Here is a 19,575-nt window from a genome sequence, read left to right on the forward strand (position 1 = left end):
CTAATCTGTCCGTAATGTGGTCTGAATCAGATCATAATTTGGTCTGAATCACGGCTCGTTCACTCTACGGCTCCACTTATAACGACATATTGATCGTTCTGCCATTGTATTTTGCGACCATTATATCATTATTTTAAACTATTATATTACTGTATATATAATATTGGACGAAATTTATTAAATAGTACCAAATTAGTATTGTTATTGTTTTGCAACATACACGTATTACGGTACCATGCAATGGAAGAGCAAGTTGACAGAAGATTGTGAGGTTCGCTGACGCGTATTGCATAAAAATTGCACTGAAGTAATGAAATTTCATTTTAGAAGGCCCAGTTATCAAAATAATAATTATTCATAACAACAATGCACAGCATGGTCCGTGTATGTAATTCAATCCATGACGTTTTATTTTATGCAGGAATTTGGAGTTCGACTGCATTTGACAAAAGTGTTCGCAGTTGCTTACAGTTTTTCTACTTCTTACAGCAATGTGCTGGGTTCCTCTGGAACATATTCGCACATGGTATGACCTGTGTACATTTATGGGGGTTCCAAATGCAGCTAGAAACAGGTTAAAAACATCCCTGGTCTGGACCTTAGCGTTCCCCATACCAACAACTGCTCTGCAAACATCAGTGGAATTGGCGTTGACTAGGGAGGCTGGTAAGGAGTTCCACAGGCGGATTCCTGATGGGAAGAAGGAGTCTTTGTATGCGTTGACTCTGATGAAGGGGACGAGAAATCTGCAAAGATGTCCTCTAGTGTAAGATCCTGTCTTAGGTGCTTCTGGGACGCCCAAATATTTGGCCTCGGATGTCATCGTCAGTTTTTTTACCATGGGTGGTATATGTCTGGGATGATCTGTCTCTTGTTGGTGATTTGGATGACCTAATATTTGTCAGGATTGAACTCCATTTGCCAGTCATGTTCCCATCTTTGTAGGTGCATCCTGGTCTGAGTCAATTACTCTGTCATCAGCAGAAAGGCTGATTTGGGAATCGACTTCCAATAGCAAATAATTGATGTAGATCAGTGTAACGTAGTCGAGCTGACCCTTTGAGACCGGGCAGGGTTTTAAAGAAACAATAAACACGTTCTTGGATGACAAATGACAATATATTAAACATGGTACTAATGATATGAAAATAACACAGAAAAGCATATACAATGAATATAAAACACACATGAAATATACTTTGACTACTATGTCACATTCAAGTAGTCAAAAAGTTCTAGAAACTCCATGTAAACTTCATGTATACAGATATCTCTAGCAAACGTTCATATAAACAAATACTTGCTGCAAACCCATATAATCAACTACTGGTTGCAAACATTTATGTAGTCAGACACTACTGTCGTAATTCACTTGTAGTCAAACCACTACTTGTTATTGTTCTTTTACTTGTAGTCAATACACTACTTGTTATTGTACTTTACTTGTAGTCAAAACACTACTTGATTGGAAAATACACGTTGACACGACCTTCTCTCTGGCACGGTCACTTTCCCCTCCGCACTTGTACCTGTACACTGGCACTGAATTGGTGGGTTATACTAGTAATGGTACACCAGACGTCATGGTATTCACAAGCCCATCCGGCTGCTCATAACCGGCGAGCTGAATATGGAAAATAAACACACCTTGTCAATAGTCTAATTTAATTGGAATGGGTTTTGTTGCAACTACTTTAAGAATATATGATAGGCACGAAGTATGACATAGGAATGCTACGCAATAAAAACAAATATACATAACGCTATGACATTAATACATACATAATATGTTTTCGAAATTAGTCATGATAACAACTAGATGAAATTAACTCGTCACCACATTGCCTAGGTTATATCTTAATAAACTGAATTGCAAATACGATAAACGATGTGACCACATAATACAACAATGAACGTGCTTTTATGAAACTGAATTATTATTGTAAATAATAAAAAGAGTTGACTAAAAAAACATTCGACTTACCCAACTGTTTGGCTTTAATGAAATTACAATGGCACCTGCCCGACAGCTGAATATGTTTAAGAGCTTCCCTCTATATTGGCTGTGCCCTTCAATATCTCTACCCGATATATATATATAGTAGTGCGCAATAATACATTATTTCGCACGTGCCACGCGAGCAATAAAAGTGTCACGAGATACGACGAAAAATTACATTTACAGAAATATTACAGCGCGTGAAACAAGACAACCTGATTTAAATGAAAAGTATGGAAGACTAAATGAGCCATATCGGCCATTTCGTAACAATCAGGAACAGCAGAGGACCCCTGACCATTCCATGGGTATGCCTGAAGTGACGGGGGCTGATGAAGATGACTGGCCTTCTAGCACAACCTGTTGGTTTCTTCCATCTAAAGAGCTGTTTATGCACTCAAGGGTCTTGCACTGGACACAGTAGCGATGGATTTTAGCTGCAAGGTGCTTACGAGGGACTTTATCAGATGCTTTGCTGAAGTTGAGCAGGATTGTGTGATTATAAGTTTGCTGTGGCTCATACATGATCTCTTCTTTCTGAAGCCATGTTGTCTTTCATATAGAACATTATTTCAAAGAACTGCATCAGGTGGCTATGCTGTGGATGTGCTCCATGATTTTGCAGCAAATTTATGTCAGGGAAACTGGCCTGTAGTTGAAGGCTTTGCTTTTGTCGCCTTTCTTGAACAATGGGGTGATGAATGTTCCTTTCCAGTCATCTGGAGTTAGGCCCTGCTCTTATGAGGCTTGGAATAGGAAAGTTAGCACTGGAGATATTGAAGGTGTCATCTCTTTCAGGAATCTTGACGAAACCTGGTCAGGTCTAGTCGCTGTATGTGGGTTTAGGTTTTGGAGGTGCTTAAGTATTCCTTTCTCATGAACCTGGATGGATGGGGCAGTGGGAGTGTTGCTAGTACCGAGATCAGGCATGTTTGTTATGTCTTCAGTATTGAAGACTGACGAGAACTGGGCATTCTGGATTTCTGACTTGTCAGATGCACTGGAATGGATTGTGCCATCCTTCTCCGGAACCATCACATTTTTTACTTGTCATGAAAGAGTATTATTTCTTGTTGGTGCTTGTATCGCTGATCATATTTCTGACATATACATTGTAAACATTCCAGTAGACTGAGTAATTTTTTGTATGTGCCGATATCTATCCCAGTTCTTTGTATGGTTTGTCTCTCTTGTGACCTTCTCTTCCTCCTGTAGTGTCTACATACCTGATGGTTACACCATGGCTGGTTGAAACCGCAAGATGTCATCTTCGTTGGGACATAGGTAGCAGTGACCTGTATACAAAATGTCGCAGAGAACAACTTTGTGGCGGACAATTAATAAATTTTGGATTTCAGGCATCTTGCAACTGATGAATTCAAATATGTGGACTGATTTTTTAAAAATGCCTAGAAAGCTAGTCATACAATGTAAAACATAGAACCTGATGTAATGTCAAGAGCCAATGTCTTACTGTAACCAAAGGCAGTGCTTTATAGAGGGCCTCTCCTAGGCTTCACATTTGTTGCCAGATGCAAAAGTGTTTTGAAAGTGGTGCTTAATTTTACTGCCTGGCAAAAGTTGCTGGTGACAAATTTGTATAAAGTAAATTTTGAATTTTTCATTGATAGAAGCGAATCAGGCCACTTAATACCTGTTTTCACCATCTGCAGCAGTCAGTGGATCATGTCGGTAGTTGATGAATAAGATGTTATTCGAACATGATTGCAGCTAACTACAAGCTGTCAGTCAGATTTGAGAAGCAATTAAATGAGATTAGTAGGAAATAAGGAATGACCGGGGGATATCCTCTGTTGTTGAACAGGTTGGCAAAAAGATTCAGTGTCATTTGCACTTGTTGTTAATTTATGTTTATTGCACTTGGGACTGCTTATTGTTGTAGGGATTATTTACTTAAATAACGTTTTTGTGGTCTGAACTTAACTGAGTAACACAGGATGCTGCTACAAGGATGCCAGTCATCGACTGTAAACAGCCCAAGTCACTTATGTCAATGAAAAATTAAAATGTACTTTGTAAAACAAGTCTGTATCAAGCACAAAGAATATGGCTAAAAAAATCTAGCTCAGAAAAACAGATTTATATCCAGCTGCATCTTGTTGCCCCATTTTCTACTGCAGACTGTGAAATGGGGGTTCAGTCACCAGAATCTTATTAAAAACCAAGTTATGAAATTCTATGAGTGTATCTACTCTGAAACATTTAATGAGAATTTCTATTGATGGGCCCAGTGTTGAGAATTTTGATTTCAGGAAGGCATTAAAGAAATGGTCTGGGAAAAATATGATGCAGATATCGATGAAGTGTCAGTGAAATTGTTCATAATTGTTGTTGTTGTTGTGGGGTTTAACGCCATTTTTCAGCACAATAGGCTATACATGGCGGCCAGTATTAATGGTGGAGGAAGAACCCGGAAAACCCCGGAAAGAACCACCGACCCACGAGAAGCTACTGGCAAGCTTTCTCACATGCCCACATTGGCTGAATCTTAGACTCGAACCGCCGCAGACAAATTGTTCATAAAGGTTAAGCAGTAATTTGTATTACCATATATACATATACTTACCACATACATCTACTTACCACATACACACATACTTACCACATATACACATACTTACCATATACATATATTTACCACATACATATACTTACCACATACACACATACTTACCAAATATACACATACTTACCAAATAAACATATACATATACACATACTTACCACATATATATATATATATATATATATATATATATATATATATATATATATATATATATATATATTTATACACACACACTTACCACATTCACATATGCCACATATTTACTGCATATATATACACATACTTTTCACAAATATAGTCCTAGTCTGAAAAGGCCACCTATCTTGAAATTGATCTTTGTCAGTCACCATGGATGAATTATACCAATTTCTAGCCACAGCTTCCCTATGCATACATTTCATAACAATTGCTTTGACCTTTGGAGGGTGAATAGGAGGCATGGAGTTTGCATAAATGGAGGAATGAAAGATTCAAAAAGGGAACACTTTAGTCATTATTCAGTCTGTTTAATTGAATGCATATTTAGATGCAGTCACAGATATCATGCACTATACCATTTTGAAAACAAATACAACCACTGCACTTAACATGAGTATGCACTGTGTTTAAGATTAGACACTTTCATCTGACTACTGGTGATTTTGTTTCTGTTGCTAGATCTGATACATTAGTCATAAATACAATACATGTATTGACAAAATTGAATAAGAATCTTTAGCCTGATTACAGTTCAACCTGTTTATCTCAACATTCTCATTGTTGACATAAGCAGAAGTCGAGATGAATGTTGGGGTGAGGCTTACAATTTTTGTGTGCATACAAGTGAAATTTGTAAGGGGAGACCTTTGCTGGTGAGTAGGATTTACACTGAGAGAAAATAAACAATGGAAATTGTGATTAATTGAAGTCAAAATTAGGCTGAAATACACTTGTATATTGACAACTTACATTTGTTTAGAACAATCCATGTTAAATTTAGTAATGTACATGTGTATGAAAACTCCATTAATCCAAGTATATGTCATTTGTTAGAAAATTCATGCATTAATCACATCGCATTAGACAACAAATAATATAGATATAAACAATGGTAGTCCTTGTTGATAAATATCCCATTGTCAACAAACATGTTGCTGAACAATTTTGACCGCTCCGGTGGCCTGGTGGTTAGAGCATCTGCCTCAGTTGTTGGAGACACAGGTTTAAACCCTGGTTAAGTTGTACCAAAGACCATGGTACTAGCAGCTGCCTTGCTTGGTGCTGAGCATTAAGAGGTTAGTGTTAGGACTGGTTGGCCTTATGTCAGGATAATATGGCTAGGTGGGACATCATGCTACATGTCTGCAGCATGATGTCCCAGTGCTAGACATCACTATAAACTGCCACACTGTAGACATTGTAGTGGTATGACCGAAATGTTTTTAAAACTATGTTAGAAAATCCAAAACATGCTAAACAGTTCACTATGATATTCATTGTTGACAGTAGGATGTGGCTGTATAGTTCTTGTTTACATGTACTGTACATGTATTTAAATTGGTCTAGATTTTGGTTTGTCTGAGACAACTACCAACTTGCTGAGGCTGCCAAGTGGTTGATTCTGCCAAGTGGCTGAGGATGCCAAGTGGTTGAGGCTATTCATAGGAAATGAAAACATGAACAAAATAAAAATATTCGCAAACATCTGCGATGTCCCACCTTTAGTTATCTTGACAGCCAGATATCTAGTTTCAAAAGATTGTTAATTTGATTTGCATTTTATGCTGCTATTGGTCGTCATTGTCAACATAACATTACTTTTTCCTGCTAAAAGGAAACTTTCATGTCACAATAAACATGTTCTAATCACTTTAGAAAAAGCAATGGTCCATCAAATTCCATTGTTGTTATTCAAGTTTGGTGCTGACTTGGTATGTTGTTTATATTGAAGAGTGTAGCCAGCTTGTTTTGATGAAGGTTGCATGTGTTATTGAAGTTGATACAAAAAGACCATCTTTAGAGAATCAAATAAATGCCCATTTGTTATTGCAAAAGCAACATCAAATAATTCTAGAACAAAGTATGGGTTGGAACTCGCAGCTTGTCAACATAAACCATTAGAAAACCAGGATTTCTTTGATTTGGAACTTGGGGCTTCTGTTTGACATACATGTTTATTTTTTATCTTCTTGTTAACATAAGCATGACAAAATTGGATAGTAACAATAGACCATGGGAACGGGACTTTGCCTTTATGTTAACATAGGTGGCTTGTCGATATAGGTCATGTTTATGTAAGTTGATAGGACTGTAATAAGAAAGTATGCGAAATTTTTATTCTCTCCATTAATGAAAACATAAGCAATTTTTTGGGATTTGCAACTAAACACTTTTATTTGTCTATGGAATACTTTAGGTTATATTTTGCCAAGGCAAGTAAGGATTTGCAAACAAAACACTTGTATTTGTCCATGCAATATTTTTTATAGGTTATTTCATGCCAAGGCAAGTGGAATGAACTACCTTATTACAGCGTACAAAATAATTAATCAAGGCCGACCTGGTGGTGGGTTTTGGCTGTGAGTCCCATGCCTTAACCTCAGATCCTGTTGGTATCCCTCCCAATTACACATGGGGTAATTAACTTGTCCCTTTGATTTTGATCCAATTGCCAATTTCAAGAAAATGGTATACTACATTCAGTGGCACATGGGGTAATTAACTTGTCCCTTTGATTTTGATCCAATTGCCAATTTCAAGAAAATGGTATACTACATTCAGTGGCACATGGGGTAATTAACTTGTCCCTTTGATTTTGATCCAGTTGCCAATTTCAAGAAAATGGTATGTTACATTCAGTGGCACATGGGGTAACTAACTTGTCCCTTTGATTTTGATCTAATTGCCATTTTCAAGAAAATGGTATCCTACATTCAGTGGCACATGGGGTAACTAACTTGTCCCTTTGATTTTGATCCAATTGCCAATTTAAAAAAAATGGTATACTACATTCAGTGGCACAAGACCTATACCAATGGAAATGAAATATGCTTTCAACAGTTTTATTATTTAGATACCTTGTTGATCATTTCCTTTTATTAAAATTTCTCCATTTCATTATTCAGGGTTCCAAATTGTCTGTACTGTACTAGCCCAAAGTAGATACATTCCAAAGAAATGTATCTTTTTTGAAGGTGTGTTGTTTCTTCTTGGACAATTTCATAGGCATACTATTCAAAACATACACTAAATTCTAATTAAGGTTATTTTTTTCTTCTAGATATCCTTGGGAAGTATTTGCCAAAATTTTGTAAAGTGTTTATTTTTTATTGGGGTAGGCTTTTATGGTTAACATTAAAACAACATTTTGTGCAAACTTCATTCTGTGGATTGGTGAAGGGTATGATTGTTTCCAAAGATGAACCACACTTAATTGAGTCTCTAACTTTGTATTTTGAAGTAACTACAGCATCCTTGAAAACTGTTACCCCATGAAAAATAGTGAATCTGCAGAAGAGTAAAATATTCCTAATATTCCTAATTTGTCTTAATTGTTGCAATTTTATGCCTGCTAATTCTTTTTCACCTTGTCATTCAGATTTCTTAACACATGTCCGAATTTCTAAAAGACTTGGGGGTCCAAGACACCCATTGTCAGAACACTACAAAAAGTCTTGAGAGCATTCTTTTCTAGAATTTCCAAACATGCTAGAACATGCTGGTTTGAAAATTCCAGTAACATTTATCAAAACTGTTAAAGTATTTCTTGTAAAAACCAGCTTCTTCAGCTACTGTATCTTTATTTTTCCACCCTTTAAATCAAATTTACCTGATGGAGGTAACTGCCGTTTTCTCAGGTAACAGTAATCACTATGACATACATGTTTTATTGATAGATAATCACTTTAATAAGCTGTTATACCTGAGGCCTCACGTGCAGAGCATGCTTTCAATCTGGTCATATATGCATGTACATCTGTCAAGAGTGACCTATGACAGTACAAAGTGCATTGTTTTCTACATAGTGAAGATGAATTATATTTTCACCTTTGTTTTTGAGAACCTCACAGATCAGGGCTTGAAATTAGGATTTTTACTTACCCACAGGATCACCATAATAGAATTGAGCTTGCCTAAATTTCACTGATACTTTAAAAATCAAATAGAAGTCACTTCAGTTTCTAATTCAGGATTTATTGTTCATTAACATCAACTCAGACCAATAAAATTGTATATCCTGCGCTCTATCTCATATTTGTATTTACTTTGGCAGCATTTCTAGTGCTTTCTTACTCCCATCTCATGATCATACAATTGTGCTGTCTCTTTTCATCTCATTTTTTTGTTTTGGTTGTGGTTGCACATCTCACAAAAGACTTTTATGGTGGCCTAGTAGTTAGAGCTTCTTCCTCAGATGTGGGATGTTCGAACCCCAGCTGAGTCATACCAATGACTTATAAAAATGGTACTAACAGCTGCCATGCTAGGCGCTCAGCATTAAGAGGTTAGTGTTAGGACTGGTCAGCCTAGTGTAAGGATAATGTAACGAGGTGGGACATCATGCTACATGTCTGCAGCATGAAGCCCCAGTGCTAGACATCACTATAAACTGCCTCACTGCAGACATCATAGCGATATGATTGAAAAATTGTTAAAGCTATGTTAGAAATCCAAAACACACACACACACACACCTCTCAAAAACTTCTGCATTCATTTTGGAACTTTATCTCTTGTTGGCACCATATGGCCACTATTGTGTTAAAGTGCTGAAAATGATACCATATAAATACATGGGCCCTGAGTGGCTGAGGTGTCTAAAGCATTTGCCTTTACAGATCACTACCTTTCACTTCAGTCTGTGTAGCTGCAAGTCTTGGGCTCGGCCAAAGTAAGCATAACAGAATTCTGCCAGTAGCTTACCATGGGTCAGTGGTTCTCTTACTGAGGTTTTTCCCAGGTTCATCCTTCACCAGTTCTGCTGGCTGCCATGTATAACCTATCCTGCACTGAGAAATGGTGTTAAACCCAAACCAACAACAGCAGCAACAACAACAACACAAGTGCATGAATGCTTTAGAATTGTCACTTCACAGTATATTGAATGCTTATCATGAATGATGTAAATATTAAAACAAATTTGTCTGCAATAATTTGTGATTATTCTTTGAGTTGGCCAACATAATATTTTTTGATTGGCCAATACTAGCCCAATACCCTGTATCTGTTTTTTTGTCCATATTGAAATCAGTGCTTGGGCCAGAACTTTTGGCTAGTTCTGTTTCCATGGAGACTGTTTTGACAATAATCACCTTAATTTACTTGATGCTTGGAATAAGACCTGCCATATTTTCTACTACAATATTGTGCCTTGTCAAGTCCAACATTAATACTGGCCGCCATGCATAGCCTATCGTGTGCTGAAAAATGGCGTTAAACCCCATAACAACAACAACAACTGCTTTGATAGTGCTCCAGCAGATTAGTGATGGCTGGGGTTTTGATGGTCTGTCTGCAAAATCACCGACCTTGATTAGTGATGGCTGGGGTTTTGGTGGTCTGTCTGCAAAATCACCGACCTTGGGTTAGCAGATTAGCATTACATGTAATTTAGAGCCCTGTCATATATCATAGACCAGAAGAACTTATTATCCCTCATCCGTTGTACGTTTATTAGCACAGGTTTGTTATTTCTGCTCCTAAACTGCTATGATTATAGCCATGAAACTTGACATGCACATTTATCCCAGGACCTGTTTGATTGTAAATGATAATGGTGATTCCACAGTAACCATCTTGAAAATTGTGACATTGCTACTCCTTCCAAAATGGGATTTGGGATTTTACCAAAAGACAGCTTATGAAGTGGAAAAATCCTTTCATACAGCTGTTCTTTGTAAACCCAGTCATTGGATGCTTCATGTTTTGATAACATTAACTTGTGTCAACTACATGTACCTTACCCACAAAGTTGAAATGACATTTGATTGTTAGGTGATGGATAGATGAGGACAAGATCTTGTATTTTTGAATGTTTTTTATTCATCCAAAAAGCAGTTTATATTTTCTTTCTTCCATGCATTGTAATTCATAACTTTGTTTTATAAATAAGTAATCTACACTAAACAACATATATATGTTTTCAGATTGCCATATTGATGCAAGACATGAAGTGCTACAAGTGTTATAAGAACTATTGCTGATAAAAGATGTCATTGTCACAGAAAGAAAATCAGAATAAGCCAACACTGCCCCATGGCTGGATTGTAAGGCAGTCTAAGACCTACCCTGACAGGGTGTATTATTTCAATGTTGACACGGGAGTCTCAACATGGGAAATACCAAAGCTGATAAAGGACAAAGTGGTCAGAAATATTTCTACAATAACTACTATTTCTCTTAAGCTTTTAATTTGTACCTTTCACCATCCAAACACTGCTGGCATTCCTTTGTTATTTGAAGGCATTGGGTCATTTAATATAAGTATTTCAATTTGTTTCTTTATCCGCATATATTGATATGGGCAGCATTAGCGATTAATTCAAAATCTTGCCAGCCAGGAACTCAATGAATTTTGTGAAATTTGTTTTTTCTTAATAGATATCAAAGGGGAAATGATTTTCTTTTCTTCAATAAATGGAATTTACCTTAACCTCCATCCCAAATGGGATGCAGTGATATAGATAACAGTGTATGTTATGCAAAAAATTAACTAAAAATGTATAAAGAAATTTGAATTATGTTTAAGTTACATAAAACAGTTTTAAATATTTATTCTAAGGATGGTCCTGCCATAAGTTCATGTCTTTTTTATAGCACAAGTAACCAATGCAATCTATATCACAAGTACAGTCCATGTTTTTATTTTATGGCACCTGTAATCGATGTATTCTATATCATTGGTACAGTCCATGTTTTTATTTTATGGCACCTGTAATCGATGTATTCTATATCATTGGTACAGTCCATGTTTTTATTTTATGGCACCTGTAATCGATGTATTCTATATCATTGGTACAGTCCATGTTTTTATTTTATGGCACCTGTAATCGATGTATTCTATATCATTGGTACAGTCCATGTTTTTATTTTATGGCACCTGTAATCGATGTATTCTATATCATTGGTACAGTCAATGTTTTTATTTTATGGCACCTGTAATCGATGTATTCTATATCATTGGTACACTCCTTTTTTTATTTTATGGCACAAGTAATCAATGTAAACTATATCAAAAGTACAGTCCATGTTTTTATTTTATGGCACCTGTAATCAGTGTAAACTATACTCTGAGTACAGTCCATGTTTTTATTTTATGGTACCTGTAATCGATATAAACTATATCAAAAGTACAGTCCATGTTTTTATTTTATGGCACCTGTAATCAGTGTAAACTATACTCTAAGTACAGTCCTTTTTTCTGTGGCATATATAAACAATGTAAACTATGCTATCACAACTACTTCAAGATGTGCCATGCACATTTTATGTTTTAGTACTTGACTGAGGTTAATTAGAGTCCTTTAATTAAATGTACCCTGAATTTGCCTAGGTCAGTAAGCTATTTAAAAAGGATAATGTCTTGATCAAGACTTGGTTTCCTAAGTTTGTGTTTTGATGTTTCAACAAAATACCCTATCATATTTCAGAAACACCTAGTTTTGAAGAGGGGGTAAAAACAACAGTTTGTTAATGTTTTGCCTAGATCTTTGGGGAGGTGGGGTGGAGGTGAAAGGTCACCCCAAATTTTCACATATTTTGATGGATTTTAAAACCACTGATAACAACATTATTCATGCTGGAATCTCATATTTGGTTTAAATGAATTCACCATTCTGCCAGAAAAGGGTGAATTTGGCAAAAATAGGGATATGTGAGTGTAGAAAGTTTAAATTAGGAGTATGCAGTACAGTGTCCATTTTTCATTTTCATTTTAGATTAATAAAATTTCATTGAATTACTACTAAAATTGTAAATACATTAACACTTTTCATATTTTGCTTCACCATAATTCTTGTATTTAAAGTTATTGTATAAAACAGAAACTACAAATTCAATTGTGAGAAAATAAATTGTAGAAGGTGAAATAGACTGTCCAAGATTTTGTAAAGTCAAAAGATAGTTATGGACATTTCCTTTCCAAAGTGCCTTAAGGCTCCACCATAGTTTATAATTGTTTGTTTGGAAAAGACTTGCCATTCAGAATAATAGTTGGCAGGTGGTTGGAAAAATAGGTCAGGTGAACTATTTCAAAAAGAAAAGGTCCTGTTATTGCTAACCTGGTGTGTGAATTTGTTTTCTGCTCTGAATTATAGGTGGATCTGCCAAAGGTTTTCAGCATACATTTCATATATACTTGTTATAAAAAACTTGAGATCATCTAGTTACCAGATTATGATCCTAAATATTGGCAGATGGTGACCAGACAACAATATTCATTCACAGATTCTGAGGTGTAGTTGCATTTGAGAGCACATACATAATTTTCCATCTTTGTCCTTGCAGTTTATCGTAGCTGATAACGCGTGGTGGCAGATGAGCGATAAGATGTCTTGCAAGTGAGACAGTAAATAATATATATGTCTTTGTGCTGTTTAGAAAAAAGATCTACTAGTAAACATTTCATTTTTGTTGTTGCAGAACTTCTGATTGAAACATTGCTTATGAATAAAAAAAATCTAAAACATTTTAACTACATGACCATTGTATTACATATGTTAATATCATAGTATAGTTTTTCTACATGTAATATTTGAATAATCCCAAATAATGTCTTGATGTCATCTATGGTAATAGTTTAGTGATCAAAATCCAGTGTACTTTGTTTTGCTGTTTTCTTCACATATTAAACAGAATATTTTTATTTATGTAATAAATTTATATTTGTGTGTATTTCAAACAAAAGTTATGAAGCTTGTCAAATAATTTCTGATCAGTCTAGTTTTGTTTGCCAAGGCTTACAAAAAATCTGAACAATTTGACTGGTTCATTTGACATTGTATGTTTGCTTGGCTGAGATCCTCAATGTCTGTCTGGTTTATTTGACATTTTGTGTGTGTGCACATGTGTGAACATGACTGAGAGATCTAATATATCTGACTAGTTTATTTGATGATATATATGTTTGTGTGAGTATGTCTGAAATATCCCCTTTATCTTACTAGTTTGTTTGACATACATTGTTATGGCTGAAAAATCCTATCTATCTTACTACCGTATTTTCCGGCGTATAAGTCGATGCGGAGTATAAGTCGAATTGACCAATTTTGTAAATTTTCCATCCTTCGTCCATATATAAGTCAATTCGGAGTATAAGACGAGACCAGGTCAATAACTTGGCTTTGTATTTTATACTACCGGTAGTAACTTCCGGTTGCATGAATATTGATGGTATCGTTGTATGATATTCCATATTACCGGCAATCGTGAAATTGCATTACTGATGCTGACATGCTTGTGATTTTACTTCTGAACTGCTATATTTTGTTATCAATTGACACAGCTGAATAAACAGTCCATGCTTGTCTTATTATAATTGAAAGCACATCCATGTTGTAGTTCATTTCATTTTATTACCTGCAGTTACGAATGTAACTTATACAAACTTGTCATTTTCTATCGTAAGTTTGAAAGTCACGGACTCCGTTAAATCGATTCGTGTATGTATATATATATATATATATATATATATATATATATATATATATATATATATATATATATATACACTATTTTTTAAGTGTTTGTTCTTTTTGGACTTGGATATAATTAACATTTTATTATTAATCTATTCAGTGCTATATCCCACTATTATCTTTATCGGCGAGTTCGAATACAAAGTAATGGGTATGATCTCTTGTCCTTATAACAAATTTTGTATGGACAATGACTTCAATAAAATGTTGACAGATTTTCATTTCCCTAAAAAAAGCCTCATTTCCCTACTGGCAGCCTCGCTGATTTGACCTATTCTGTCGATTCTTGCCCTCAATCTGGTTTCAATTATAGCCAAAGCGCTAAGCATGTTTAATTACCATGTAAATAACACTGCATAGCCATGTGGTTGTTGTGACAATGTACATCGTAATTAAAACAAGAATGAATTGTTGATTTAGAGGTGTTTATTGATAATGGAATATAGCAGGCTCGTAATACATGAGGATTATCACAATCGTCAGGTAACTCAAAATACCGTCTTTTTTCTCTTTGCAAAAGCTACAAATAAAAACCGCCCTGAATAAAAGAACTATCTTGTACACGGACAATATTTTCATCTCTCACTCTCTCTCTCGTGCGCACACACACAAGCACGCGCGCGCTCACAATATATCTGATTTTAGTTTAGTTTAAACCATATTTGTTTTAATTATGATATCCATTGCAACAAGAGCCACGTGGCTGTGCATGCTATGAAGAGATTGATCAAAATATACCGAACTCATTAAAATGTGCCCGTACTATAGCAATGAAAACAATGCCCATGGCTAAATTCATTATTTACATCTAGAGAAGGCAGTGGGCATCATTTCCTGTTGTACTTAATCCCATTGATATTAAAAACGGGTAGCGTAATTGATGCGGATTAATGATAAAGAACAATGGGGTACCGGCAATATGGTAACTAGTATCGGTAGCTAAAGCCAATATCAAGGTCTAAACAATTGCGGCAACTGGCTTTGATTGTTGTTGGAAACCAAAGACCAATTTATCAACAACCGGTATAATCAAAGAGAGACACCGAATCGTCAGCTGGTTAAGAATGAATATAGGTGAAGTGTTGACATTACAATTTGCTTTAAACTGAATTGTGAAACTAAAAATCATGGATCACTGATGATCTATGAGTACTGGTAGTCCATCTATAAATCTGATTTTAGTGTAGTTTAAACCTAATTTATTTGAGAAACTTTGTTAAATACAATTAGAAACATATGATTTGGTAGATTCAGTAGAATGCATGATCTACATTATTTTATAAATAATCATAGAACGCTCAAGTTAATATGGATTACATCCCTTTGTAGGATCAATTGGATCAATTAAAAAGCTATGCCGATAATTGCTCATGTGTGTCCAACATTATTCTGGAAAATCAAATATTAATGGACCAGTTATTTCATGTCTTTTTTTTTAGGAACAAACAATATGCTTTGAATTAGTACAGTACACTATAGAGTATAGACTGTAAGTGTGCTATGCGGCCCGGTGAAGTTTTTACCGGTACGTTAAATTGTTTTCTTTTATTTTATGTTTGAGAAATAAGAAAAAACACGCAGAATGCAAAGTAAATAATGACAAAACTTACAAATATAAACGCAGTCATATTAGTTTATGACAATTTATTGACATAGTAATTTAACATGAATTTGTACTTCTATGTGACCTGTTTTCGATTATGCCGATTATAGAGCAATGTCAATAGCATATCGGATACTGTAATCCATATATAAGTCAATGCAATTTCAATGACACAATCCATATATAAGTCGATTCGGAGTATAAGACGAAGACCGAACTTTCAAGTCAAAAAGTATTGACTTATACGCCGGAAAATACGGTAGTTTATTTGACATACGTTGTCATGGCTGAGAGATCCTCTGTCTGACTGGTTTATTTGGCAATATATATGTTGTCATGGCTGAGAGATCCTCCCATGGCTGAGAGATCCTCTCAGTCTGGCTAATTTATTTGGCAAATATATATGTGTGCAAGGCTGAGAGATCCTGTATCTCACTGGTTTATGTTACATTATATACGTGTACATGTGTGTATATGGCCATCAGACTGGTTTTATTTGACATTTCATATAAATGATGGCTGTGAGATCCTCTCTATCTGACTCATTTATTTGCCATTATATAATTGTATTTGTGTGTGCTGAGTCAGATTAATGGGATGAAAACTGAAAAGTGTCTTATATACTTCTCACTTCTATTCCTTTGACTGTATAATTTCTTTCATTGCAGACTGGTTCTGCACCTCGTATGACTTTGCCAGGGCAAACATCACATCTACGAAAGAACCATTCAGAAGCACAGATTGAGGAAGCCCGATTCTCCCCTGAGCCAGACACTGAGAGTGAGGAAGATGAGGAAAGAGAAATACGAGGTTTCAGATGGGATATTTCAAGCCCATCGGCTTCCTCTAACCCAGATATAAAATTTTCTTTTAAATCGAAATCATCACATTTTCAAGCAGAGAAAAGCACGACTCCTTCATTTGATAGTGTTAAGTCTCCACTCAAATTGCCAACATCAGCAACACAGATTATTACCTCACCCAGTGCTGATGGTAAAGCAGCTTCTGCTGGTAGTTCACATGAGGAATCAAAGGGGAATGTGAAATCTGTTATGAATGACAAAATTAAAAGACATGTTACATGTACAGGTAACAAATATGAAAGTTTCCATAATGTTACTAAAAGGATGAGAGAAAATGTTAGTTATGATAAGGGAAGGAGAGTTCAAAATTCACCTCCACATAAAAAGAGCAAAGAAGATCTCAGTAAATATACTAAACTGCTAAACCAGCCTTTAGCCAATGACCTTCATATTTCAAAATCTGGCACCAAACGTAAAAGTGATCCAAATTCCCAAGTGTCAGATCAGAGTTTAGACAAACGTACGGTACTGTCATTTGATAATGAATATGCAAATTGCAAACGTAAGCGAATTGAATCCGTTCCCTCTATAAGTGATTCCAAATCTGTGAGACGAAAATCCTCTTCCTTTCGTATTGAAGGAGAAGAGCTGAAGTTAGATTCTGCTGTGGATGGTGACAGAAGAAAAGTTCATGTGGTCTCAAAATCAAAAGACCAAATTAACATTCTTAATGTTTCTGATCATTCACCAGCTGGCAAAAACCAAATATCATCCAGGAAAAGTATGCCTGTGTTAAAAAATGCTACATTGCAAGATAATGCACCATCATTAAAAGTTAAAGTTTCTCACGAGACACCAGTATCGTCACATTCCTCTTTGTCTAGCACAGATAGACTTTTTGTTACAACTTCACCTGTTGTGTCAGAAAATTCAAAAGAACGTAATGTGGTTATATTTCCTCAGCTGGGAGAAAATACTTCTTTCCGAGATGAGAAATTAAAAATTATTCAAAGTTGGATTGACAGTCTTCAGCCGGAACCAGCATCATCACCTTGCCATTCCGTGGAACCTCAGCCAGGTGTCTCAACTGCTAGCCCCACGATCATTCCTACCCCAGGGGCAGGAAAGAGTGAAATTCCTTTTTTCTCAGTGGAAAGTAATGATAGACGAGTAGTTATAACCCATGATGGGACCATATCAGGAGGGAAAAAGTATTTGCAGCAACAGATTGAGGGTAGGAGAGGTAGGTATTTAAAGTGAAAGTTGTTATTCATTTTTGATGGTTCAACATGACCTTATTGATATTGCAACATTACATAACTTCTAATTATAATAATACCCATATAATAGCATTTTTATTATATATGGTGTAGAATTTAGTGTCAAAAAGATAAATCTTATATCTGAAAATGAAGTCAGTATCTCTTGAAATGTCAATAGAACTCTGAACTGCAGCATATGTCATTTGAAGTCAATAGTAGTAGTGATGATGCTGATATATATTCAGTTGATTGTAGATTTAGAACTAACATGTTAAAGAAAAATGTTAGGTACATTATCCAGTATTATTATGCCTGTAGTGAGGGTGTCATAATTAAAATCTGTCATAATGCATAACTATTCATTAAGAGAGTGGTTGTTGGCATAGATCAAGTTATTGAGAAAGCATAACTATATACATTTCTAATCAGGCATAGATCAAGTTACTCAGAAAGCATAACTATATACATTTCTAATCAGGCATTCAAGTTATTGAGAAAGCATAACTATACATTTCTAATCAGGCATAGATCAAGTTATTGAGAAAGCATAACTGTACATTTCTAATCAGGCATAGATCAAGTTATTGAGAAAGCATAACTATATACATTTCTAATCAGGCATTCAAGTTTTTGAGAAGCATAATTATATACATTTCTAATCAGGCATTCAAGTTATTGAGAAAGTATAACTATATACATTTCTAATCAGGCATAGATCAAGTTACTGAGAAAGCATAACTATATATATTTCTAATCAGGCATTCAAGTTATCAAGGAAGCATAACTATATGCATTTCTAATCAGGCATAGATATAGTTACCAAGAAAGCCTAACTATTGGTATATACATTTCCAATCAGGCATTCAAGTTTTTGAGAAAGCATAACTATATGCATTTCTAATCAGGCATTCAAATTATTGAGAAAGCATAATTATATGCATTTCTAATCAGGCATAGATCAAGTTACTGAGAAAGCATAACTATATACATTTCTAATCAGGCATTCAGGTTATTGAGAAAGCATAACTATATACATTTCTAATCAGGCATAGATCAAGTTATTGAAAAAGCATGACTGTACATTTCTAATCAGGCATAGATCAAGTTATTGAGAAAGCATAACTATATACATTTCTAATCAGGCATTCAAGTTTTTGTGAAAGCATAACTATATATATTTCTAATCAGGCAATCAAGTTATTGAGAAAGCATAGATATAGATATTGAGAAAGCATAACTATACACATTTCTAGTCAGGCATAGATCAAGTTATTGAGAAAACATAACTATATACATTTCTAATCAGGCATGTTAGTTATTGAGAAAGCATAACTATATACATTTCTAATCAGGCATTCAAGTTATTGAGAAAGCATAACTATATACATTTCTTATCAGGCAAAGATCATGTTAATGAGAAAGCATAACTGTATATATTTCTAATCATACATAGATCAAGTTATTGAGGAAGCATAACTATAAACATTTCTAATCAGGCATATATATAGTTACCGAGAAAGCCTAACTATATACATTTCTAATCAGGCATTCAAGTTATTGAGAAAGCATAACTATATACATTTCTAGTCAGGCATAGATCAAGTTACTGAGAAAGCATAACTGTATACATTTCTAATCAGGCATT

General features: G+C 35.1%; 1 protein-coding gene across 1 annotated transcript in view; it reads left to right on the forward strand.

Moving 5' to 3' along the window:
- Window positions 1-237: 237 nt before the first annotated feature.
- LOC149777805 (uncharacterized) overlaps window positions 238-19,575 on the forward strand; it is a 100,881-nt gene continuing 81,543 nt past the window's right edge. Inside the window, exons 1-3 of the mRNA XM_089938857.1 lie at window positions 238-307; window positions 10,714-10,932; window positions 16,534-17,911. Coding sequence (XP_089794983.1) covers window positions 10,777-10,932; window positions 16,534-17,911 — 1,534 coding nt within the window. The 5' untranslated portion in view covers window positions 238-307; window positions 10,714-10,776. The remainder of the gene's footprint in view (window positions 308-10,713; window positions 10,933-16,533; window positions 17,912-19,575) is intronic.

The sequence above is a fragment of the Sinohyriopsis cumingii genome, chromosome 17, assembly GCF_028554795.1.
Source record: "Sinohyriopsis cumingii isolate HCF-2022 chromosome 17, ASM2855479v2, whole genome shotgun sequence".
NCBI lineage: Eukaryota > Metazoa > Mollusca > Bivalvia > Unionida > Unionidae > Sinohyriopsis > Sinohyriopsis cumingii.